The following is a 23,663-nucleotide window of genomic DNA, read 5'->3' as shown; positions in this document are numbered from 1 at the left end:
TTCTGTTTCTGTCACTTGGAGACTTGGTAGAAGGGGGAAGACAGTAAATCTCTTGCTGTGGGGAGCAAAGACTTCAGAGCACTACCAATTCTTGTGTCAGCGCAGAGCTTCACTTCTGTGCCTTCTTTCTCTAGGAGACGGCTGAGAAGACTAAGAGAATGAGCATCAAGGAGATGTAAGGGGCCTCCACAGCGGAGGAGCCCAGGAGGATGGGCCCAATCTCCCACCCTGTCCTCCAGTGCTGATCTCAGTATGCACAAGTGTCTGCTACAGTTGCCCAGTCACAGATATTTACATGTATAGCAATGGGTTATTTGTTTTGTAATATACAAAGAATGGAGCCAGGAAGGGGGAACAGAGCCCACCTGTTCAGGGAGCTTTATTGCTGGGACCTTGGAAGGCTGGGAGGGACTTACAGCAGCCTCTGGGACCCTTCCCCAGAGCAGACAGCTGCTCCCTCCAAGAACTAACAGGGATTTTTTGTTCCCCTGGATCTGGGGAAAGGATGGAGGTCACTGCTGGATTGAAAAGGGGGTCTTCAGTCAATACAATTGTCAACACCAGCCTTGACTGCAGAAATGTAGGCCTAGCAGTTTTGTGGCTGAGCCTGTGTACTGCAGAGCATCTTTATCCAAGGCTCTTACCCTTTGCTTCAAGCTCCTAAAGCTGGTCAGCCTGGTGTAACACCTGGAAGTCATGGTGCCATGCTGCTGGCATGAGTCCAGCACATTCCTCCTTGCTTCCCACCTGTCCCCAGCAGCTCCTCCAGTACAACGTAGGCTCCAACACAACATGGTTGCTTTTGACCTCATCTCACTCTTACTCTCCCTGCCCCCTCCTTAGAGGTGCTATTGTATTTGTTTCTTATCACATTCACATGCGGATTCCCTTTTTTTTTCCCTTTTGTTTTGGGTTTTTAATTTTTTTATCTCATATGGTAGTGATTCAGCTTTTGTATGTTTTGTAGCTCTAGATCTTTCAAGAAAACCCAGTGTGTGGGTTTTTTGTTGTTGACAGTGCCGTAATGCCCATGCACAGTTTATATTGCACTGCACTCAGCCACTGCAAACACCACGGGAGAATGGTAAGCCTTGCACTACAGGGTATTTCCCGGCTGGGGATAGCAGTATCCCTCATGGGAAGAAGAGATATGGCTGGATGTAATTAGTTTCACCAGACACAGATTGCCACTGCAGCTCTCCAGCTCTCACTCCCTTAGCTAGCATTGACCATGTGCTCAAAGTCTGTGCCTCTCTAAATTGCTCAAAGCGGTCTAGGGACAGAGGGACCAGGCAATCCCATTAGTACAGTATCTTAAAAAACTTAACTATGTAGAAAACTATTTAGTTATGCTGTTGGCATCGTCTTGGGCTTTCCATCTTTCTCTGGGGTGAGGCAGCAGCATTATTATTTGATTCCAGGTATGAGTTTGGAGTCAAGGTTGGAAGCCTCATTACTGATGCATTTCTCAATGTCTTGATCAGACCACCTTTGACCACTCTCACATTCCTTCATGGATCAATTTCATCCCACGTTTCTCAGAGCATTGGTCCTAGATGTAAATGAAACGCTGTTTTTTTGATAGTCACCTCTGTAGCCTGAAGCCCAGCTGATTTTCTTATGCAGTTGTCAAATGTACTTTGTGCACACCTGAACATCCATGTTCCCTTTCATGCCTATGCTGTGCTTCCCAAGCAGTTGCATGTGCCCTGATTGACTCCTTGACTTCCATCTTTCTGTTTGTGAGCAGCTCCAGCAGTTGGTGCTGTGGATCTTGCAGTCCCTATTGCTTACTGAAGCAAAATTCCACTTGCATGTGCAAAAGCTTGTCCAGTTTGAGTGAAGATCAGCAGGACTTTTGTCCCAACCTTCCCTTTTTTGCACAGTGCTTTCCTTGGAGAGGAGGAATGAGCTGGTACCTAGAAGTATAGGAAAAGAAGAAAGCTTGGCTCTTCCTGTGCTCTTTCCCATGAACCAGATGTGTTAAAGGCTGTCTGGTCTTTGTTTTCCTGATATTAGGCCAGAGGACTTCCATTGACTCTGGTATAGTGCCACTTTTCCAGTGAGAATTATAATTTACCCTGCCATGGGGATTTTGGCATCATAAATATAGGAGACTTGGGTGTTTTTTCTCATGAGGGCCTGGATTTGAGCAGCTGTCACCTGTGAAGGTGAGAGAAATTAGTCCATATGAGCTGAGAGTAATGTGAACAGTACACTGGGACAGAGTTATTGTGTTCTGGTGGCTCTGGAAGAAGTGATTGGTGAAACAGGAGTACCCATTAGACATAGGCTTGCTCCTTCCCAAGAGTATGAATGAAAGAGCTTCATGTGCTGGATCTGGAGTCACAGGAATATTGTTAATAAATGTTTTGCTATATTCCAGCCCTGCTCTAAAAGGTAGTTGGTGCCTCCCAGATCACTTCCTTCCAGCTTGGGTTGTTAAAGTGCCTTAGAGAAAACACAACAGCTTGCCTTAAAGGTTTTCCCTGGATGGGGATAACATCTTGTTTAGTCAGGAATATCCCCAACTGTGAAAGCCAGAGCACGTGCAGGAAGGGGAGGCTTCAGGGCTTCTGTAGGCTGCACTGTTATGTGTTCTCTGTCCCTTCCTGCCTGCTGTGGCTGTGCAGCCATGTGGATAGGGGTGGCTGTTGGGGCAGACGGAGATGTGTGCTGGCAGCTGAGGTTTACAGAGCTCGCTCTTGCACCAAAGGTGGAGGGACAGGCTGCGGTCTCTGGCAAGCTGAGCCCTCTGAGAAGCCATACAACAGATCCCATAACAGCCTCAGCCAGCAGGCTGGGAGTTCAACAACAAGGCCTCTGGGAAGGGCTGCTGCCTGTGGAGCCTCTTCCTCCTTGTGCCCCCACAAAGGGACACCGTGGAAAGTGGGGCCTGTTCTAAGGATAGCAGTTTTTAAAGGGGACCAAAACATCTTGGCTCCCTGCACAGAGAAGGGCAGCCCAGACTGAGCAATGCTCAGGCTTCTGCAGGCTGGTCAGTCACTAACTCCTGCAGGGTGAGCTGGCTGCTGGGGAAGGAAGTACTGAATTTCAGCCATTGCCCTCTGGGATGGTTGCTGTACAGACTATGGAGGGGCAGGGAAGGTGTTTTGTTTTGTTTTTCCCAAAAACCCAAATTTAAGCAATAAACAAAAAAGTCCCACTCTTCCCTCTATATTCCCTCCTGTATGTGTGTGAAATTTATCAGTATTCTGTAGGTTTCCTTAGTGCACTTATTTTACTTGATTTTGTAATTTTTTTGAAGCAGGGGCGTTTGGATATTACTGCCAAATAAATGAAACAAAATTTTAAAAATAACACTTGTTTGGTTTATTTTTCACAAGCCACACAACTTGTTTTCAAAAAAAATAATCAGTCTTTGCACATTCATACACTGATCTCAGTGTGTTGGACAAATGTGAGATGTGATTGTTTCTGTTTTAGAGCTGAGGAATCAGGTGGAAAAAAACCATAGGCAAGTAAAAACAATAACTAAAGGCCTTGAAAATGTGACTAAATGGTGAAGTAGCCTTCAATGGTGGTGTATGATAGGAGGAGGTGTCCTACTATTCATCTCCCTGTGACAGTAATGCCACTGCTGGGAGTGCTTCTGTGGAGATAATGGTCTGACAGAAGACAAAGCTGCCTTGCTTTGTTCCACTTGGTGTGCTCCTTCCAAAGCTGTTTTAGAAAAACCCTAAACAACTCACAAACATTGGCTCTTCTACATTATTTTTCACACCAAATGGCCTATAGCATGTACCAGCTGCTGTACATGCAGTCTTTTCTGTGGCATTCCCTGCCCGTTCACTGCTCAGCTGCAAAGTGAGGCTGTTTTACTACTGCAATTTATACTGTGAGAATTTCCCAGGATTTTAAGAAGAAATTAATGGAAGCAGCACCCACAAATTTAGCTAGGTAACACTACTAATAGTTTGCCTTGTTCTCCATGCATATTTACTGAAGCAAAGTGGTTTTGAGGTGGGGGAGAGGAAAAGCAAAAATTTTGTAGCCCGCTGCTTGTAAAGGCCTGGGAAAAGCTCTGACCTGTTTATGGAGTTAAGCACATCTAAGTATTAAATTGCTGTATTATAGTTACATACCCTTAATCACAATTCTCCAGTGCTGTTAAGCTTCAGGTTGAGAAATAGGCTATTTAAGTGGCTGATCAAGACTCTGAACTCCATTTGTAAGGTATTTATTAACTTTAGTTCTGAAGACAGGAGCAGACTGATCTATAATAAGACTCAGTTACTGAACCATGTCACAGGACACACCTTGAGGAGAACCAGCTTTAAAGCACTACAGAAGATAAGAGCAAAATCCAGATGACCTTACTCTTGTGCTTACATAAACTCTTCTAAAACTGTCCTGGAACATCACAATGTTTGTAGAGTGGGGAAAATTATGTTGATAAGAAGTTAACAATACTGGTGAAGTGTCTGTTCTGCAACTATCTCTGGGTTCACATCAGGGCTTATGTTTGTGAATCCACAGACTCTTGGAAAACATAAGAAATTAGTCCAGTGGAAACTGACCTGTTCATTCCTATCCAGTATGGCACACTTTCTTGAAGGCTGGACATAGTCCTGACAACTTCCTTCTCTCAGGAACAGGAGCTGTCACATCAAAATATTTGTTGTGGTAAAATCCAGAGTTCATAAGAGCACCAAAGGAAAGACAAGTGGACCATGGGTTTCGTTTTGTCCACAGTTTTCTGGACACTTTTGAAGTCAACATTGTTGCTACTTCACTCGTTGTTTTAAATTCTTGGCTGGTACACGCAAATTGTGATGTTGTTTGTGTTTCCTCCAGTCTAAAATGACAGATTTTTGTGTACATGAAGGGTTTTGAACAAGTGGGAGGTTGCTATTCCCTTCTTTTTGGCTTATTTATGCAACACAAGGAAGTAAGTCTGCTTCCTAAGCCTGGACTTCGTTGAGGCAAAAGTTCCTGTGGCTTGTGAATCTTCTCATTTTTATCACACAGCTACTGCTGCTTCTGATGATTACTAACAACTACTACTGTGTTCAAAGAGCAATTAACTGAAATCACAGATCCTGACTTGCTTGTTTGTATATGTGTGGTACAACAGGGGGTCAGCTCCATGTCAATCAGTGACCAGCATCAGACTGCCTGATAGACTTGTGTGTTGTGGATTAACTCCTGCAATGTCCCGGCTAAGACCAAAGCTGTCTTTTCACACCCAGGGAAGGACATGAACTGAGGTACTTCTGGGAGTACCTCCGTTTTGGTGCTCCGTAGCAGCAGCTCACAGAACGATGGAGTGTTTTGGGTTGGAAGTGACCTCAAAGATCATTCAGTTCCAACCTTCTTGCTCTTCAGGGACCAAAGCAGATCCACCCTTGGACAAAACACCCGCTGATCAGGGATGCTGGGCCAGGTTCCCCCACCAGTTGCCACAACGGAGAGGCCATGGGGCACACGGGCTCAGGCAGCATCTCTCCTTCGGGCTCCGAGGATGACCAAAAGGGACAGAGGAAAGGGTACAGTCTAATTTTACACTTAGCAGCCCTGGTGTCCCGAGTTTGGTGTGGGAGGGGTGTGGCATTAACAGCCGGCAGGCCAGGCCCACCGGTGCGGACTGTGGCGCTACCCGGGGGCGAGCAGCGGGACCGGGGCAGCCACCGCCGCGGGGCGACCTCCCACTCCGCTGCGCGCAGCCCTCGCGTGCTCGTTCCGGGGCCATCGAACACTCCCTCTCCCTCCACCGCCCACCCGTAGGCGCCCCGCAACCTGCATAAGAGCACTCGCCTCTCTACGCCCGCTGTGGCCTCGGCCGGCAGCGCGCCCGGGATCGAGCATGACGCGGGGGGCGGTGGGGCTATGCAGGTTCCGGGGCGGGTCGGGGTGGGGCGAGGTGCGGAAGCCCCCGGGGTGACGCGAGGGGTCGTCGATCGGTGCGGGCGGGATGGCGGCGGCGGGCGGGGACGGTCCCGAGCTGGAGCCGGGACCGGAGCTGGCGATGGAGCCGGAGTCGGAGCCTGAGCCGGAACCCGAGGCCGAGCCGGCATTGGCGGCGGAGCTGTCGGCGCGGCGCAGCGCGGAGGCGCAGCGGCTGGTGTTGTCGCCGCGGCGGCTGTCGGGCCCGCTGCCCGCCGGGCTGTCTCAGTGGTTCCCGGCGCTGGAGGTGCTGGACGTGAGCGGGACGGGGCTGACGGAGATGGGCACGGAGCTGCTGTCCCTGCCGTGCCTCCACACGTTACTGGCCAAGAACAACCGGCTTGGCGGGCCTGGCTCTCTGCCCAAGGGGCTGGGGCAGGCGCCGCTCGCCCGCTCCCTCCGCGTCCTCAACCTCAGCGGGAACCGCTTCTCCGAGGTGCCGCCCGCGCTGCTGCAGCTCCGCGGGCTGCGCAGCCTCAGCCTCGGCGGCAACCGGCTCCAGGGCATCCCGCCCGACATCCAGGAGCTCCACAGGTGAGGGACGGGCCCCGCGGGAGCAGGGACAACCTCGGCAAGCCCGGCCAGGTTTTCTGTCACACTCCCCCTCGGGGGTTCAGATCTCTCCAGCCTCAGGTGTCTCCAGGCACTGTTGCTGCTAATGTGGCTCTTCCTTTTCGTCATGTTGAGTTACCAAAACTCAAGGACGTTCTTTATCTCATCCATATATATATATATATATGCGTGTATATATATATATACACACACATATATATATATGTATGTATATGTGTGTGTATATATATATATATGTATGTATGTGTGTATATATATATATGTATAAAAAAGTGTCTAAAGGATGGGTGCTGAGGATGAAGGCAGGCTCTTTTTGGTGGTGCCAAGCAATACGACAAGGGGCAGCAGGCTGAAAATGACGATGCACAGGAAGTTCCTGCTCAACATGAGGGAGGATTTTACTGTGGGGGTGACCAACCACTGTAACAGTATGCTAAGAGTGATTCTGGAATCTCCCTCACTGAAGGTGTTCCAGTGGACACAATTCTGTGCCATGTGCTCTAGGGTGACCCTGCTTGACCAGGGAGGTTGGACAGATGACCTGCTGTGGTTCCTTCCAACCCAGTCGATCCTGTGTATTCTTCAGGTGATGATGGGCCTTCTCTGCTCACAAACTGGGTGACTCTTGGCACTGCCCAGTCCCTGGGCTGCTCTGGTGCAGTGGTGGTCTCCTGGTGATGGTGTGGTTGGTGTGAGTGCTGGCATGATGAAGGCTCTCTGTAGTTTTCCTCTCATGCACATCTCTGGGTGACAGCGAGATAAACTGTGTGTGTCCTGCACCTCATGGCTGCATGATGGGTTGGTCAGGAGGATAAAGATGTGTTTGTGGCTCAGCAAGCAGCAGGGCCTTTCTACCCATACAGCTGCAGAAAGAGGGCTTGCTGGGGGCTTGCAGTCATGGATGGGGTTTTATGATGTTTCTCTCAACCCACTGACTCGTGTAGATCTGACAGATATCGACAGAACCGAAGAATGGAGCCCCAGGCTGTGCTCAGGTGCAGTGGTACATCTGGCTCTGGGGCGAGTCATGCAGAAACTTATGGCTGAATCACAGCAGTTGGGAACACTGGTGGGGTGGGAACAGGCCTTAAACAGCACTGGATATTGGCTCCCTGCATTGGACTGGGCTGGGTCCTCCTGAAGCCTAGTGTCCTTCTGGGCAAGAGGGATGCTTGTTGTGGCTTAAGTGACACGTCAGTGTGTTCTGCTGGATTCCCAGGCCTCAGCCTGGCCTCTTTGTGGCTCTCTGCTAAGACTTTGGATCTGAACTTTGTTTGTTCCAGCTCTATGCCAAGGGTCTTGCTAGAAGCAGCCTCTCTTATGCAAATTCCAGCACCCTTTACCCTAAATACCTGGATTCACTCTGATGGCTCAGCAGAGCTGCATCCAGTGGAAGCATAGGATGTTCTGTGTGGAATGATGTCTCCCATGGGTGTAGGTGGGAGGTACAAGAACTGCTTGAGTGCTGTTGGGGAATGGTTTTGTCTGCTGCAGTATAATACAATTGAGTTTGTTGCTTTTGTCCAGGTGGCATAGCATGCAGCTGTTAAGGATTTGGAGCAGTTCTGGGTTAAGCTCTCTGGGCTGAGAAATGCTGTGAGACATTTTGAGTGATGAAGTATGCATGCCCATATTCTTCTTGGCAGAGGTGTGATACATCCTGGTTGGGGCTGTCATGAGGAAAGGGAAGTACAGCTTTTTTTCTTTCTGGGAACAGATGCTTCAGGGATGAAAAAGGAAGTGAGGCAAGGGAGAAGAGGCCAGTGGAAGAGGGCTGTTCATGAGGAAGATGATCCACATTGTCTCCATAGCATGTCTGATAGCATACAGGATATGATTGGGATCTGATTGTTGCTCTCGCCACTGAGTCAGAGGCTCCCTGCTGCTGTTTATATGGTTTCTGTGGGTTGTGGGTTTTTCCTCTCTTTTGTTTTGGTTTTTTTTCCCCAAGAAGGCAAACTTCAGCCCTGCTTTTCTTGTGTGATGTCACCAGGAAGGTACTGGGTTGCGTAGCACTGCACAGGGTGCCCCAGCAGGCTGTAACCTGTGCTTCACGCTGCACTTCTGGCACTCTGCTTTGTTCCTTTGACGTGCCCTTGGTGAAGCAGGGGTCCTTGTTGTCCTGTCCTGCAGCTTTTCTTGGACCAGTCATGCTTGAACCCTCAGAAGGAGAATTCAGAGAGCAAATGCAGACAAAGCTGTTGAACTGTCTGTTCATCATTGAAAAGTGACGTGTCAGGTGGAAAAGTTACACTTAGACACTTAGCTTCTACCCACATCACAACTGCTACCTTACAGAACTTCTGCTAACATGTCAACATAATATAATTGAACTTTTACCCAAGATAGAAATCTGTGCCCCATCAGGATTGTCAGCTTCTTTACCCACTCTGCCATCAGTGACTTCTGTATCTGGGACTGCTTAAGTAATGAAAGGGAGCTGCACACGGATTTTTCAGCACTTTTTTTGGAGAAAATAACCCTTTATAATGTATTTTTCCTCCAGAGGGAGTCCTGAATCTGTTCATTGGGACCCAGGTAAACAGTGACCCTTGCTAAAAACAGAAAGTACATTCTGGAGAGAAACTGCTGCCAGACTTTGTTCCTGCCTGCTGACAAGAGGGGTGTCCTCAGTGTAAGTGTGCTTGTTGTGGAAGTGGGTAAAATGAGCCTGAGCAAGGACGGAGCAGAGCCAGCTGTTACAGCATAGCAATGTAGAGACCTCTATTAGGTGGAGGTGGGACCTGGTGTTGTGGCTTCTGTTAACCTCACAGCTCAATCTGCAAATGCCAGTCTTGCTGTTGCTGACAAGCCAAGACCTTGACCCTTTTTCTGTGTGCAATATCTAATAAAAACAAATTTTTCTTTTATCATAGGGGCTCTGAGACCACAGGGGAATGCAGCCAGCTCTCTTACTGATCAAGTTCCTCTGGCTGCTACTAGAGTTCCTGAGACCAGCAGTTCTCCTTTTCCCGTGACCCTGGCAGCTTCCCATTTGCTCTAGGCACTGAATATAGAGCAGACCAGAGTTGCAGAAATCTAGAAATGCTTCTTAGATTTCCAGGGAATGTCTGAGCTGTGATGTGATTTTTTTCAAAAAAAGATACTCTTGATAACTAAGCTTCATGTCTTTCCTCTGCACTGCATAGTTTCCTGTTTTAGCTTTTGAAGGGACAGCATGTCAGTTTTAGTGAAGGCCAAGAATATCACAGGTAAGGAGTCTGTGTATGTGGTAAAGTTGAAAGTATAAAAAGCTGAGCTGCCAAAGGACAAGGAACATGCTGGTGACTACAAATGCAAAGGTCCTGGAATGGGAGGTGTGTGCCATGTGTTGTTACTCACAGGAAGATAACGAATCCACCACTTCACACAAGCTGTATTTCAGTCAGGCATATTGTGGAGAAACTTTTCCCTGGCACATTCTTGGTGACTTGGCAAGTTAATGAACTTTGTGATAAGAACCACAGCCAGTCCTGCTGCTGTCATGTCTTGCTCCTTCCGGCTTCAGCCCATCCTTGCCCACACAAATATTTTGTGTGCAGTGCAAGATCCTGCATGGAAAGTGACTGCTGTGTTCCTGATTATTGGTTTTCTCCTAGGCTGTTGTGGAAGGACCACCAATATGCTTGAAGTTTCCTTTGCATGGCTTCATAAGTGTGTGATCATGCTTACTCTGGTGATGGCAGTAGGGTGATGCTGATCATAGCAAGCTGGCACCAGGGATGAGTAACTCCATTAGGAAAATTCAGTGCTCTTTCATCGTAGTTTCACTGTAAGCATCGAGTGTGACCAACAATAGCCCCATGTGTTTCTGATAAATATAGATGTTGACCCTGCTGCGGGCTTTCTCTTGATCATGTTGAGGCTGTGCCAGGTCCTTCTGTATGCCCAGCATCTCCAGTTCCTGTCAGCTGGTGTGTCAGTACAGTGCAAGTCCTGAGCATTGGCTCTTGCTGTGAATTTAGAGTGAGGAATGCACCAGAAGTGTGAGAGCAGCCTTCTTTGCATTGCTTTCCTGTTTGTTGCCAGATAAAGTACGAGCTTAGCATAGACAGATGCAAGTATTATCTTCTCTGTAGTTCTCCCTGCTGACCTTGCTGTTTTCAGTGTGAGATGTTATGGTTAGTCACTCTCTCTTAGATTCAATCCCCAGCCCTCAGCAGCTCCTGAACTGTGATCTGCACAGAGATCCCATGCTGCATTGGTTCTGCATATCCTCCCTCTGCTGATCCAACTGGTCATGCCCTATGGGGCAAAGTGTGTTACAGCTGGTGAGCTGGAAATGTGGCCATCTACTTGTGCCCATCCTGGCACAAAATTTGTAGGGCAAATCTGGTAAAATACAGCTCTGATCTTCACGGTGCAGCTGTGAGTTTGGGCTTAAAGGGTGCAAGGTTTGCCCTGATCAGTGTGCAGGCCTGGGGAAATGTCCTGCAATTGTCCTGTAAAATTAATAATTCTCAAGGGCTTAGTAAAATGCAGCTGGTACTTCAAGTCTTCCATGGGAATTCTGAGTTTAGTCATACTCTCATAATGAATCCTCTCATGCTCTGTAGAGCACCGGGAGTGGGTAGAGCTTGGAAAAGACCCGTGCTGTTCTTTCCTTCTTGCTGGTATTCCTCTAATAAAGCCTGGCTGTGCAAGGACTGGGATCAAAGACCTCTGACACCTAACTGGATTCATCCAAGGTTTATGTAAAGGCTTAGATGCATTGAAAACCAGATTGTTTGCTTTCATTCATGAATAGTATTAAGCATGTTAGACAAGCATATGCTTAAAGGATGGCTGTTAGTGTGGGAAAAAGGGCAAGCAGAGCTTTGATAAAGATACAGCATTAGGAAAGCTGCTTGCTGTCCTTCTTCTTCTTCCCTTCTTCAAATGTTTTGCTAATAGTGTTCTGATGACTGTTTGATCTTAAATTTGCATGTCAGCAAAGGCTATGCAGTTCTCTCAGGAATTAGCAAATCATAGAACAGGGTTAACAGGAATGTATTGTGGGCTGCTTTGAAATTCCTCCCTTGCATGAGCCTCAAAACTGCCCTGGAAATTTCTTGCTAAAAAGTTTATCTTAAAAAGACCTGGAGCTATTTGAGACACCGTTGTTGGTTTGGGGCTTTTTATTTGCTTATTTAGATGCATCTGTTTGATGTCAGTTGCTAAATTTATCCAAAGAAGCATCTGTGGGGAAACAGGGTGGATTGAAAATTTGAGTATTTCCTATGCCTGAAGACATTATCCCTTGATATATGACTATGGGAGTGCTGTGGTAATTGATAGGGTATAAAAAATACCTCTAGTGCTCAGAGTGGCTCTTCTTATTTCCTGAGTGTTTGGAGGCTTTTGAATTTGATTTGTGCTATATGATGACCTGAAAACATCAAGGACATAAGCAAGAAGGTACAGTCTATTTGCATGTTAAATTTTGCTGCCAGTCCCTGAGTTGATCATAGTTGTTTGAGCATTTCTCCACTCCTTTCCTAGTAGATAAAAGTATTTTCATACGCTGCTAGAGAGGAGCACCACATGATGGACTCAGTATGCTGGCTGTACTTGGTAGCGATTAGGACTGGTTGTGCTGAGCAGGGGGCTGCTGGGTGTGAGGCTGAAAAGGACTCTGGCCTTTTATTAATGTATTTGTCAACATTGCTGAAAGGCAGAAGAAAAAGTGTCAACCCTCATTAATGACTCTCTCACATGGTTGTTGGGTTTTTTTTAAGATTCTGTTGAGATGGGTTTTATTAGTGTTTGTTCCCTCTTGAAACTCATTTAGCCAGAGTCTGTGTGACAGGTTGGAAGTAAATAATTCATTCTAGCTTCAAAAATTGGAACTGAGCTTACATTTGTTTTGTGATAGTTAATCTCTGACTTTTTGAAGATTCTGGACTTTTGAAAGTGCAGGAAAAAAACCAGTTCTACCTCTGTGTACACAGCAGTTCACAAGACCTTAGCTGATTGATCAAAATGACTGTACAGATTAATGATTGTTAGAAGGAATAGGTCTAAGTGTGAAAGGTTAGTTAGAAGCATTCGCTAAGCTCAGTGCCATCCCTGCTTTAGTCCTCATGCAAAAACCTGGAGTGAATGTTGTGGGTTCCCTTACTGCAGGCTCTTGTGTGAAGACGGCAGAGCTGAGCAGTGCTTTTGCTAGTCTTGCGAAGCAGCAAACTGCTCTGCCCTGAGTAGGACAACTCGAGAGCCAGCATCACCTTTGTCTCCAGATACAGGCTTAATGTGAGTGTGACATGCAAATCAGGCCAGGAGCAGATGAGCTGGGAACAGACTGTGTCCCAGCGCTGTAGTCAGTGCTCTTGATAAAAGACTCTTGAAAATCCTTTCCTGTGTTGTGATTCAGACAATTCTTGACACTTTAATTTGATGCAGAAATGGCTGTTGTTGATTCCTTCACCTTACTTAGCCAAAACTAGGCTAGATCCTTCTTCCTAGCAAATTGTACTTTGAGGGATGGGAGTTAGGGGTTTTGTTTTCCCGCTGAGAGGTGTTTCAGTGAAAGCTATAATATCTTTCCTATGTTTTAAATAAGTTTCTTTGTAGTTTCAAAACCTCCTCCGTTTTTTAAAATAAATTAATCATCTAATTAATACCATAAGTTGATGTGGAAATTTTGAATTTGCTGTACCAGACTGAGCCCCATGAGTTTTTAGTCTGCTGATCCAAAAAGGGTGATTCACAAGATGAGTAGAAAGAAGACAGTTTTTAAGAAGCATTTTGTTGCCAGTTAAGGAGTTATCTTATTTAGAAGGTTTTTAGTTAGAGATAGTTTGCATTCTGATGTTGAATCTTTATATCCTTCCTGATATGACTGACTGTTCTCATTACAGACTTTACAAAGAACAGACTTGAAGCTGTAAGGAGTTTGTAGGCAGTGTTTTTGGACACTTAGTTTGTACAGTAGGCTGCTCTTGAAACATTTGCATTTTATGCCTTAAAATGAATTCCCAGAACATTTTTAATGTATAACTTGTGCCCTCTTCTCCTTCACTGGTAGGAGGTGTTTTTATGCCATGTTACTTTACAGGCATTAGTGTCATCAAACACAAAGGATGAGGAGTTAGTTATTCACTTTTCCTAGGAAGTGCAAACTTGTACACATCTAAACCTTGTTTAATATTGAAATCCACATTGCTAGAATTCCCTTGCCAAACAGCTTTTGGTGTGGGCTCCAGCAATGGTACAGAGTTAGGAATTGTATGCTTTGTTAATTGTCAGCAGTTTAGTCCCTAGTGAAAGCCAAGCAGCCTAAATTCACCTCAGGAAACAATGGAGGTTTGAAGGAGGAATTTTGGTTAAAACTCAGGGCTTTGTTAGGGGATCAAAAATTAATTAAAAATAATTTCTCCTTGACATGGTCTCTGCACCACAGCAGCTTTCCTACCCCCAACATACTCAGCCCTCTACTCCTCAACATATAGGTTGTCTGAGTAGAAGAGTAGTGGCAATTGCTGATGGTTTTTCGCTGTGCACTTTCTTGCACGTTCAGAGTAACCTCCAAATGTGCTGTCCCACTTGGTTTGTAGTTACTGTCTTCCATATAATCAAAATCAGTTTAAGGCCTAATTTTCTGCCCAATTTGTCCAATTTTAATTATTTAGCTTGCCTAACATACTTCAAAAATGGAAGGGAATCCAGGGAAAGCTGAGCCCTGTAAGCATCTGCGAGGTGTGCTACAAAGGCCTGTCATTCAGGTCCTTCACTGTCGGGCATGTGCATTTGTGCTACAGTTAGTGGCCTCTGTAGCCCAGGCAGATGCTGTCATTGGATCTCTGGGGTTCAAGTTTCTTACAAGAGCTGAGAGAAATAGACTCTTTCTACTGTTCTCCTGCTCCATCCCAGGGGAAGTTTCAGGGGGAGCTTCTCTGCACTCCACATATGCTGTGGCACAGAGTTTTAGGGCACAGGTCTGGGTGAACTATCATGCCTTTTGGGTGTGCTCTGTTCCTGTGTTTCTGTGCCTGTTGTATCCATAGCATTTCTCAGTTGCTGGAGTGAGATGAAGGTATCTCCTACTCCAAGGAAGTTACAACCTATACTTAAAGAAAGGTTAATGGAGCCTGGATGATTTCACTTTCCCTGACCTGTGAGCAATGCTTTCTGGATCAGAGAAGGCCAAGGTGCATTGTGCTTAGGCAACTTGATTGTGTGTTGGAGATATTGAACCAGGACTGTGAGATCCACGTTTTTCAAACATGGGATAAAAATCTTGGCTGGACTGTGATTAGCAAGATGTACCCAAACTGAGCCTGCCTTTATTCCTCTTTCAGAAAACACCAGAGAACAGGGAAAGAAAGCTACTTGAGTCTGTGGAATGGGGACTTGAAGCTATTATGTCAAAGAGAAATGCTTGCCAGTTTTTCTTCCTAGAAGGGCAGAGATGCACAGAAGATACTGTCTATTCCACCTGGCAGAAGGGATCTAGTGCCTCTCTCTGTTCCTGTCTCCAGTCCACTGAATTTTCACAGGACATCAAGTGGTTCTTTTATTTGGGCCCAAACTGCATGAAGCCCAGCAGTGGTTTCTGGTAGCTTTGGTCTTCATGACTTCAGAGTAGTGAAATCAGTCTCTGAGAAATTGTGTGCATGTATTTGTGTGACTTAAGTCCACTCTGTGCTGTTTGTATGTGAATTGCATCAAAGGGGGATTGGCTGCCTCTGACTAATACTGAAAAGTTAGTCACCAAGGAGTCAAATTATTCCACAAAGATCAACTAGTGTTGTTGCAGGGCCAGGATTTCCAGGGAGAGACACTGCGCTCATGCTTCACTCCTGCTGAAATTGACAGCTCCCACTGGCTGCAACAGGATCTGTGGTAGTGCCGCAGACCCTGTGTGTGCAGGCTGCACATCCTTGGAAAAAGGAGCAGGAGCTTTTTATAAGGGGTTGGTGTAGGAATACACAGTTGTCTGGTGCCTACCTGCAGGTGTAATAGTGACTGCAGGAGTCTGGAGGTAAAATCTCAACATTATCTATTGTGAAACAGCAGCTCTGTTGTAATTGTGATGTGCAACTCAGCTTTTTTTTTTTTTTTTTTTTCTTGCTCTCATCAAATTATCTCATAGGTAGTCATCTGACAGTTTCCTTTAAGAAATGCAGTAGCTATAAAAACCTAGGTGTTAAAGGAAACTTGAAATTAATGAAATAATGCACTCTTTTCTCCTCTGTTTTTTAGTTTAGAGTTCCTGTACCTTGGAGGGAATTTCATTACGGCAATTCCACCTGAATTAGCAAAATTGCCTTCTCTGAGGTATCTAGTTCTGTGTGACAACAAGATCCAGAGCATTCCACCTCAGCTGGCACAGTGAGTATTTACTGTCATCAGCCACCAGCTGTAATTAACTCTTCAAACTTTTTCATTTGTGTGTGTGGATAAAAGTACCTGAGAAGACCTATCTGTCCTTCAGTTTGTTAATGAGACTGGATTTGAAAAAGAATGTCCTTGGCATGGTGCACTGCAGGCAGATCATGAATATATGATCTAGAAAACTCAGTAAAAGGTTTGTTAAAAAACCATCACCGAGATTGCACCTTACAGTGAATTAATAGATTTGTATAGAGGACCCTGAAAAGTATCTGGGGAACTCAGAAAAGATAAAGTGCTTCCTTAAGAAGTAAGAATGGTACTGTTTCATTAATAATGAATTCTTGATGAGCTCTGCCTTTCACCCAAAACCTTTTTGTGCGTACTTTTGTGCCACCCTGTGTTCCCTTGGCATTTTTTACCTTTATCTTAGACTGTCCATGTATTCCTACAGCACAGTTCTAGTGGCTAGGTAACTGCTTTATCTGTTCATAATGGGAGCAAAGAGGACACTGAAGTTCTGTATGTGTAGCCTAAGGTGGGAAATGAAGATGGGAAGTATAGCTGTAACCCTAAAAACAACTGAATGGCAGCATGGAGTTCTTCAAGTTGGAATTTGATGGTGTAGTAGGATTATTCTTAAAGTACAATGTAACTTTTAGAGTTTGGGAGCCGCCCAAACTGCTGTGCTGGAGCATTGGTTTGTGCTTCAGGGGAGGGGAAAACCTTATCCAAAAGCAAAAAAATTGCTTGTCCACTATTCTGCTGCTGGCCTGGCCTGACCTCGCTTAGATCTGGTGGTATCGGCACAAGGTGGTGCAGCCGCAAGCAATGAAAACATGGGGCTTTCCAGGGCTGGATGCCTCCCAGCAATCATCTTTAATGCATGAGACAGAGCAGGTGACTTACTCAGAGCACTTCTTGGGACTGTTCTTGATGCATGCACTGAGTACAAAGAATTGTTATATTCCCTGAAAGCACTCAGTTTGTACACTTTTGTTCTACCTTTTTTGGGGGGTGTGTGTGGGGAATACTGAGAGGGATAGTAGCATGTTTAAGACTGTGTTTCTTTAGCAGGTATTTTGGTGCTGAACTGAGTGTTCTAGTGCATTGTGTGTACTGGAGTAAGAGCGGTTCTTTTAGCATGAATTTATGTTTTAAAAGGGAGAAAACTCGAAGAAAAAGAAATTGGTGGGAGTGGGAGAGTAATAAGGTCTGCTTAATGCAGCTGTGGGGCAATTTTGCTTGCACTTCTTGACAGGCTATCCATCTCCATCCTTAGGCTGCATTCCCTGCGTTCCCTTAGCCTGCACAACAATCTGCTGACCTACCTTCCCCGAGAGATTCTTAACCTGGTTCACCTTGATGAGCTGAGCTTACGTGGGAACCCGCTGGTGGTGCGGTTTGTGCGTGACCTGACCTACAATCCCCCGAGCCTTCAGGAACTGGCTGGACGCACGGTTAAAACTCGCAACATTCCCTACGCTCCCAGTGATCTCCCAGAGAATCTTGTCCGGTACCTGAGCTTGGCCAGCAACTGCCCCAATCCTAAATGCGGGGGTAAGTTCACCTTTACACTTCTTCCTGCTCTTACCTTATGGTTTCCTTTCCCTCTGACTTGCCGGGACTTCATAAGCTCACTCAGGTTCAAAGTGTTACTTACTGCAGCCACATTCTGTATTTCCCTGGCTCCAGGTCTCCTGGAAACTTGTCTTTAAGGAAGCTTGTTCACTTAGGAACAGTATTCAGAGATGTAGTGCTGGTTTACTGGATTTGCATGAGAATTTAATACAGCACTTCTGTCAGAGTCTTTGTAGCTCATCTCAGCACTCCACTATGGTTTTTATGATCTGAAGTTTCCAATCCATTTGTCTTGAAATAGCTCAGAGCAAGTAATGGACAGCAGAACTTTTGCACCCACTTTTGTTGAATGGTGAGCATAATTTCTGGGTGCAAAAGAAGAGAGTGGCTCTTGTGCTTAGCAGTTACCAACAGCAACTTGTTTAGCTCTAGCTTGAGACCACTAACCTATAGTTCTTGGAAGGAGAGGACTTCATAAAACAGCCTGGAAAGCCTGGGCTTAATTTGCCTCAATGCTTGATCTTTAACTAGAGTAAATGATCTGCACATTGAGTATTTAGAAGATTAAGGGGGGGAAAAATCATTAATTAGTATTCACACTGCATAATGCAAGCTGTTATCTTCTTAGAGGACAGTATCAAAGCATGCTCCATAAGCAAAGATGGAAGACCTGGGACTTAGATTGAGAGGGAAAGAAAAGTTTCTTTTCTAAGAGTTTTGCACAGCCTGGATGGATAGCAGCGGGTTGGTTTTGTGCTTTTTCACTGTGCCTTATGAACTTGCACAGTACTGCAGCATTACTCTACCACTGCAGGAGAAAAGCTTACTCCTGACCAGCTAGGACTTAAAACAGTGCTGGAAACTTCTGAAAATGTCAGCGTCTGAAATTACTTGCTGTGACAGGAAGAGAACATAACTGTGTTGCAGCGATACTGTTGCCGTGGAAAGTAGCATCCAAGCTCAGCATGGTGGCTTCACTCAAGCGAAAGAAAAGTAGAGTTGTGAAGGTCTGTTTGTGAATGCATTTTTACTAGCTGGTAGAAGAGGTTTCACAGGTTTGAAAATAGAATGCATTCATTCATTTGACATTTAAGAAGTTTGCAAATTCCCAAGTGAGTTTTCTCCCTAATGACTAGGATAAATTGTCATGTTATTTGGGAGTAACTGCCCTGTGTCTTTATGTGAAGAGTGTGCTGTTCTGAATCACCTACTAAAGACAGTTTTACAGGAGTATTTTACTAAGAAAAGAAATTTCACATTTTCAGAGGTATCCTGGTCCCTTCCCTTCCACCAGTATCCCTTGTGCTCCTACATATAGTGCAGCGCTGTGCCAATAAAATCCTAATTGAAGGCATATGCTCTAGGCACAGGAGCCTTGTGGAGTTTGCAGGGCTCTGGGCACAGGGTCTCATTTTTTTCTGTTCTCTCTCCCTCACAGGTGTGTACTTTGACAGCTGCATCAGACAGATCAAGTTTGTTGACTTCTGTGGGAAGTATAGGCTCCCGCTGATGCACTACCTGTGCTCCCCAGAGTGCTCGTCTCCTTTCAGCTCTGCCTCCCAGAGCTCCACTTCCCAGAGCGAGTCTGACTCTGAGGATGAGGCCAGCGTTGCTGCACACAGGATGCAGAAAGTCCTTCTGGGATAACAGGGAGCCAGAGGGGAAGATGGGAAGGAAGATGGCATTGAAAAGCAATAATGGAATGGTGAAGCATGAGCCACTGGCCTGAAGGGTTTGTGAGAAATTGTACACAAGTCCATGCAAGGACAGAACATCTTAGCAAACCTGGACTTGCTTGGTGCGGTGCTGCTTAGGAGATCTAACTGAGTAGCGTGCTGCCTGTTGGTTGCCTGGGGTTGTTAGAAATGTCTTCTGGCTGGGAGGCACCCCCTTCCCTCAGTCGGGCTGGGAGAAGGATTTGTTCTCACTGGCGGATTCAGAAGGATTTTAATATATGAAAGTTGACTGGACTTCAGTCATCTGCAGAGCAAAGGAGACTGGCCACATCCTTTAACATTGTGGTAAATCAGAAACAGGCTAATGATGCCATGTGAGTATATAAGGACCCCAGTGTTTCACAAAGCAGTTTGGTTCCTTTCTGTCTCCTTTGATCTCAGTTGCAGATTTTACACCCATCCAATGAAAATGAAAGTTGAAATTTTTTTTATTCAGGACTAGATTTTTCCAGACTCTGGTTACCCTTCTTTTGCCTAGAGGTGTAGGGTTTCTGTACTGTTACATATGTTATAGCTATCATAGAACTGAGCCATCTTTTTTTTCTTCCTTGTTATACTAAGCTGCTCTTAGTGTCTCCTTCTAACAATATTTGTCATTTTTCCTCCTCCTTTTCCTTCCCATTACACCTAAAGTGTTGCTGTCTTTATGGTGCCTTCAGAAAAGAGACAAGTTGTTATGTTGTAATTGGTATTACTTCATTACTTGTGGCCTGGGCAGGGGACCAGATGTGAAGTTCTGTGTCATATTTTTGAGTTTCAGCTTACTGGAGCAAATCTGCTTTTACAGCTGTGAATTGCAGGAATGGTCTCAATTGACTTTTTTTTTTTTTTATAAACAGCCAAATTTCCCCACTGCAGTTTGCTCTGCTGTGCTTGGTGGAGTTACTTTCCATCTTTAAGGTCACGTGCCTAAGGTACATAGCGGCTCAGTGTATGGAAAGTACCCAGAGAAGTGCTGTGAAGAATGTCTTTTTTCCTGATTCCTAACAGGAGAGCTGGTAGGGAGGCAAAGGCATGTTACCTGAGCTTCTTGCACGAGGTGCTTTTGAAATGTCTTCCTTATTTATTTTTTTGCATTTGCTCTCGTGGCAATAGCTTTGGCAGTCTGTTGATGGTTCAAATAACACACTCAGTTATCTTAAACTATGTTTAAAGGAAAGCTGCAGAAAATAGCTCAGAATTTTTATGCATCAAGAAATACCTTATAAAATTAATACTACGAATTGACAAGTATCTGTAAATCTACTTTGTGAGGCTGCTGTGTGCTACACTCAGTCAGAACTTCCCGTTTACTAATTTACTAATTTCATGGTAGACAGTCCTTTTGATTCAGTTTCTGATAGAGCAAATCCAACTGTGCCTTTGAATGCATGAATAGAGCAAAACCATCATGTTAAGAAGCTGAAATGAACAAGAAAAACTTTCTTAACCCACTTTGGACCTATGGAGTAATTTAAAAACCTGTGCTTCTCTCCTGCATTCAGGTAACACATGTACCTATTTGAACATCTTATGGCAGCTGTGTTAATGGTCCTGTTTAATTATGTTTGACACTTTATGTATTAAAGCACTTCTGTAGTTCTGCTCTTTATAACTAGCTTTAGTGATTTTTTTTTATTAGACTACAGTTTTTGCTTTCATGTAATCTGAAGAACAAGATCTGTGAAACTTTGTATGTTCCAGTCTGTCTCACATGCAGGTTGAATTTCCTGCCTTGTATTTCCTTGACAGAACTCTTTATTTTCCCAGTTTCCCTTGGAAAGAACTGGAATTTAAAAGAAATTACCAGATAGTAAAATAGTACTCTGTCCATTGTTAATCATTGCAACTTATTTTCCACACATACATGTGTGTATTGCACCTGTGTGCATTGATCCACAAGGAATTAATTGCATGTGCTCTATGGTTTTCCAAGTAATTTTTTTAAAGTGTATTTTTAAGACACAATTAGTTATATATGCCAAGCAACTGGATGTCACTTTAGCAGATTCTATGAGGTTTGTTTGGGAAGAAGAATCCACAGGTTTTGAGAGAAACCAAATGCATACTGTTAGTGAAGTTGCAGCCAGTGAGTGGCCTGTTTTGTTCATCTCTTTCAGATGCTTCTTGCTGTCCCAAGTGAATATAGTCACAGCAATGCTGTATGACAGTAAAATTATTCCAGAGCCACAATTTTAACTTGCCTGCTGGTATAACCATAGCAATCAACTAAGTGATCTAGAGCTTGACTCTCCTGCCAGCAAAAGTAAGCCACACAGGTTGAGATCTCAAGATCTTTTTGAGCTCAGAGCCATAAGGTACCACCTTCCTTTCTTGTCTTTAGCAGCAGCTGCCTTGAAGTCATGCATTTTTTCACTTCACAAAGCTAGATTTCATCAGAGTTCCTGCTTGCACAGTAGCACCTCTGTGTGTGATGAGTTCAGACCAGTAGTGGCTGTTCTAATTTAGCTCGATCCTTAACTGCAGTTTCTTTCCTAACTGAACAGGCATCTCACTTCTGCCCAAATATTATATGGTCTATTAGAGTAATTTTTTTTCATAGATTCTTCACTGTAGTCAGGTCAAAACTTGACAGCTTATGCAGTTGATATCTTTGCATTTTTGCACTTGATAAAATGTCTCTTAAAAATTTATATATATGTATATTCCTGAATATAGCTACCAAGTTTTCTTTTTGCTGCTGGGCTTTAAAGTGCAATTCAAGTAAGTCAGAATTTAAAACGATCAAGAACTTTTAGGAAAAGCAAATTATTGGTTGGTTGGTTGGTTGGTTGGTTGGTTGGTTGGTTGGTTGGTTGGGTTTGAGGTTTTTTCCCTCTGAGGTAGTTTTGAGAGGACTAGGGATGCAGATATATACTGTAGTGCCTAAAACACTGAGCCCCTGTGACTTGTTTTCAAGCAATTGTTAGCCCCCAAAGACTTAAAATTGTACTGGGCAATAAAATAGGTAAGACACAAGTTGAAAATACACAGATGGATGATAAGCACTAGTTTCTACCATCCCCTTTTCAGAGGCTCTAAGAAGTAGGTAGCGTTTTTGCCACTGTCTGTTTTCTGTCATTTTTCAGCAGATTTCAGCTCCTAAAGATGCATCTTCAAGTGAAGTCTTTAGTCAGTGTTTTGGTATCAGTCCCCTTGTTGCTACAGCACCCCAGCATGACCAGCTTTTGAAGGTGTTTTTAAGCTGAGACGCAACTGTGTTAAGCAAAGTTGCTCATTCCTTTTTCCCCGTGGGGCCTGAGGCCCTGCCTGCATTCATCCCCTGCCCCACCAAGCCTCTGCTAAGGAGAGCTGCTGGTGTTTCTGAATGCAGGTACTTGATGGAAACAGTGGGGTTGTGTTAAAAAGAAGCAAAATATCATTTGATGGGAAGCAACTTCGACAGTTGCCAATTCTTTTATGTTTCTCTTTCTTTAATAAGAGCCGAGACCTGAGGAAGTCAGTAATGAATATTTAAACATACTCTGAAGTGGCCAGATGCAGTTTTTCATGGGCTTTTGTCCTGGTCATTTTAAGTCTTTGAAACCTTGTGTTGAATTATAATGGGACTGGGGGGAGGGAGGGGAGAACCAACTCCTTTTTGTTCCTTACTCTTGTTGGCAATAATGAATGGAAGGAATTTAATCCAACGAAAGTAATGAAACTTAATCCTTGCAATGCATCTTTGTTGCCCAGTTCAAAGAACTATTTTACTGCATCTTATTTACACCATGTTCTCCCTCCCCAACTGAAGACACTTTAAATAGACTGCTTCAGAGTGCACACTAATACAGCAGTAACTCTGTCTTGGAAACCTTTCTATTGATTATTTCACTTGCTTGCCTGACTTGAGAATTGATCATTTACTGACCAGAACACTAAGGGTAGAAAGGGTTCTCATCCAGCCCTCTTGTTGAATTTTTATTATAAGCATTTGTTTTAGGACATCTTAAAGTGCCTTACGATTTTAAAACTGTATTTTGTCTGTCAAACATATGAATGTAGACTATCTCTAACAGTATTTCATTATAAGCTGCAAAACAAATTGCAAACACTAAACCTACAAAAATGTTATTTCTGCTGTTGTCTGTCCATTATTTTCTGACATCTCAGTTCTGGTGTTTATGCAGACAGAACTCTTGTAGGATTGGAAGCATTAAAATGGGGCTGTACGTGGTTGGGGAGTGGATGGGATTTCACCTGTGCTGTGTGAAACCAGGAGTAGGTGAGACTTCCAAAGAGACTGCTGAAACTCCTGGATCTTGGGGCATACTTGTGACAGACCAGTATGTGTTACAGAATCAGACCCTGTTTTACTTCTGGAAGAGTGTTGCAGAGATATCCTCCACAGTTCAAAGGCAGAAGTAATTCACAGACAGGATAAATAGCCAAAAAAGAGCAGGTGGTGTCATGATGGACTTTTCCAGCAATATGAAACAACAGTTCTAAACTTTGTGAATTGTTTCCCTCTTAATATGCTAACCTTGATGACTTTTTGAATGCCAATTTTCTGATCGTGTTAACTGGCAAGTGTGTTCTCATTTCTTAAATAATCCCATGTTTCCTCCTACATCC

General features: G+C 44.6%; 2 protein-coding genes across 3 annotated transcripts in view; both read left to right on the top strand.

Annotated features, from left to right (window-relative positions):
* FSTL1 (follistatin like 1) overlaps positions 1-3,321 on the top strand; it is a 51,712-nt gene extending 48,391 nt beyond the window's left edge. The window contains exon 11 of the mRNA XM_056494484.1: positions 135-3,321. Within this exon, the coding sequence (XP_056350459.1) occupies positions 135-179 (45 nt within the window). The 3' untranslated portion in view covers positions 180-3,321. The remainder of the gene's footprint in view (positions 1-134) is intronic.
* On the top strand, positions 3,319-23,166 carry LRRC58 (leucine rich repeat containing 58). Of its 2 annotated transcripts, XR_008840795.1 has the most exons (5): positions 3,319-6,441; positions 15,664-15,792; positions 17,075-17,352; positions 18,812-21,883; positions 21,916-23,166. XR_008840795.1 is itself a non-coding variant. In XM_056494464.1 (4 exons), the coding sequence occupies exons 1-4, from the start codon at positions 5,936-5,938 to the stop codon at positions 19,018-19,020; spliced, it is 1,122 nt and encodes a 373-aa protein (XP_056350439.1). In that variant the 5' UTR covers positions 3,319-5,935; the 3' UTR covers positions 19,021-23,166. The 2 variants fall into 2 exon arrangements, 1 of the variants encoding a protein (XP_056350439.1); XM_056494464.1 differs by having other exon boundaries at positions 18,812-23,166.
* The last annotated feature ends 497 nt before the right edge of the window (positions 23,167-23,663 follow it).

Source organism: Oenanthe melanoleuca, chromosome 1 (genome assembly GCF_029582105.1).
Source record: "Oenanthe melanoleuca isolate GR-GAL-2019-014 chromosome 1, OMel1.0, whole genome shotgun sequence".
NCBI classification, from domain to species: Eukaryota; Metazoa; Chordata; class Aves; order Passeriformes; family Muscicapidae; genus Oenanthe; species Oenanthe melanoleuca.
This window is presented reverse-complemented; position numbering and strand designations above follow the sequence as displayed.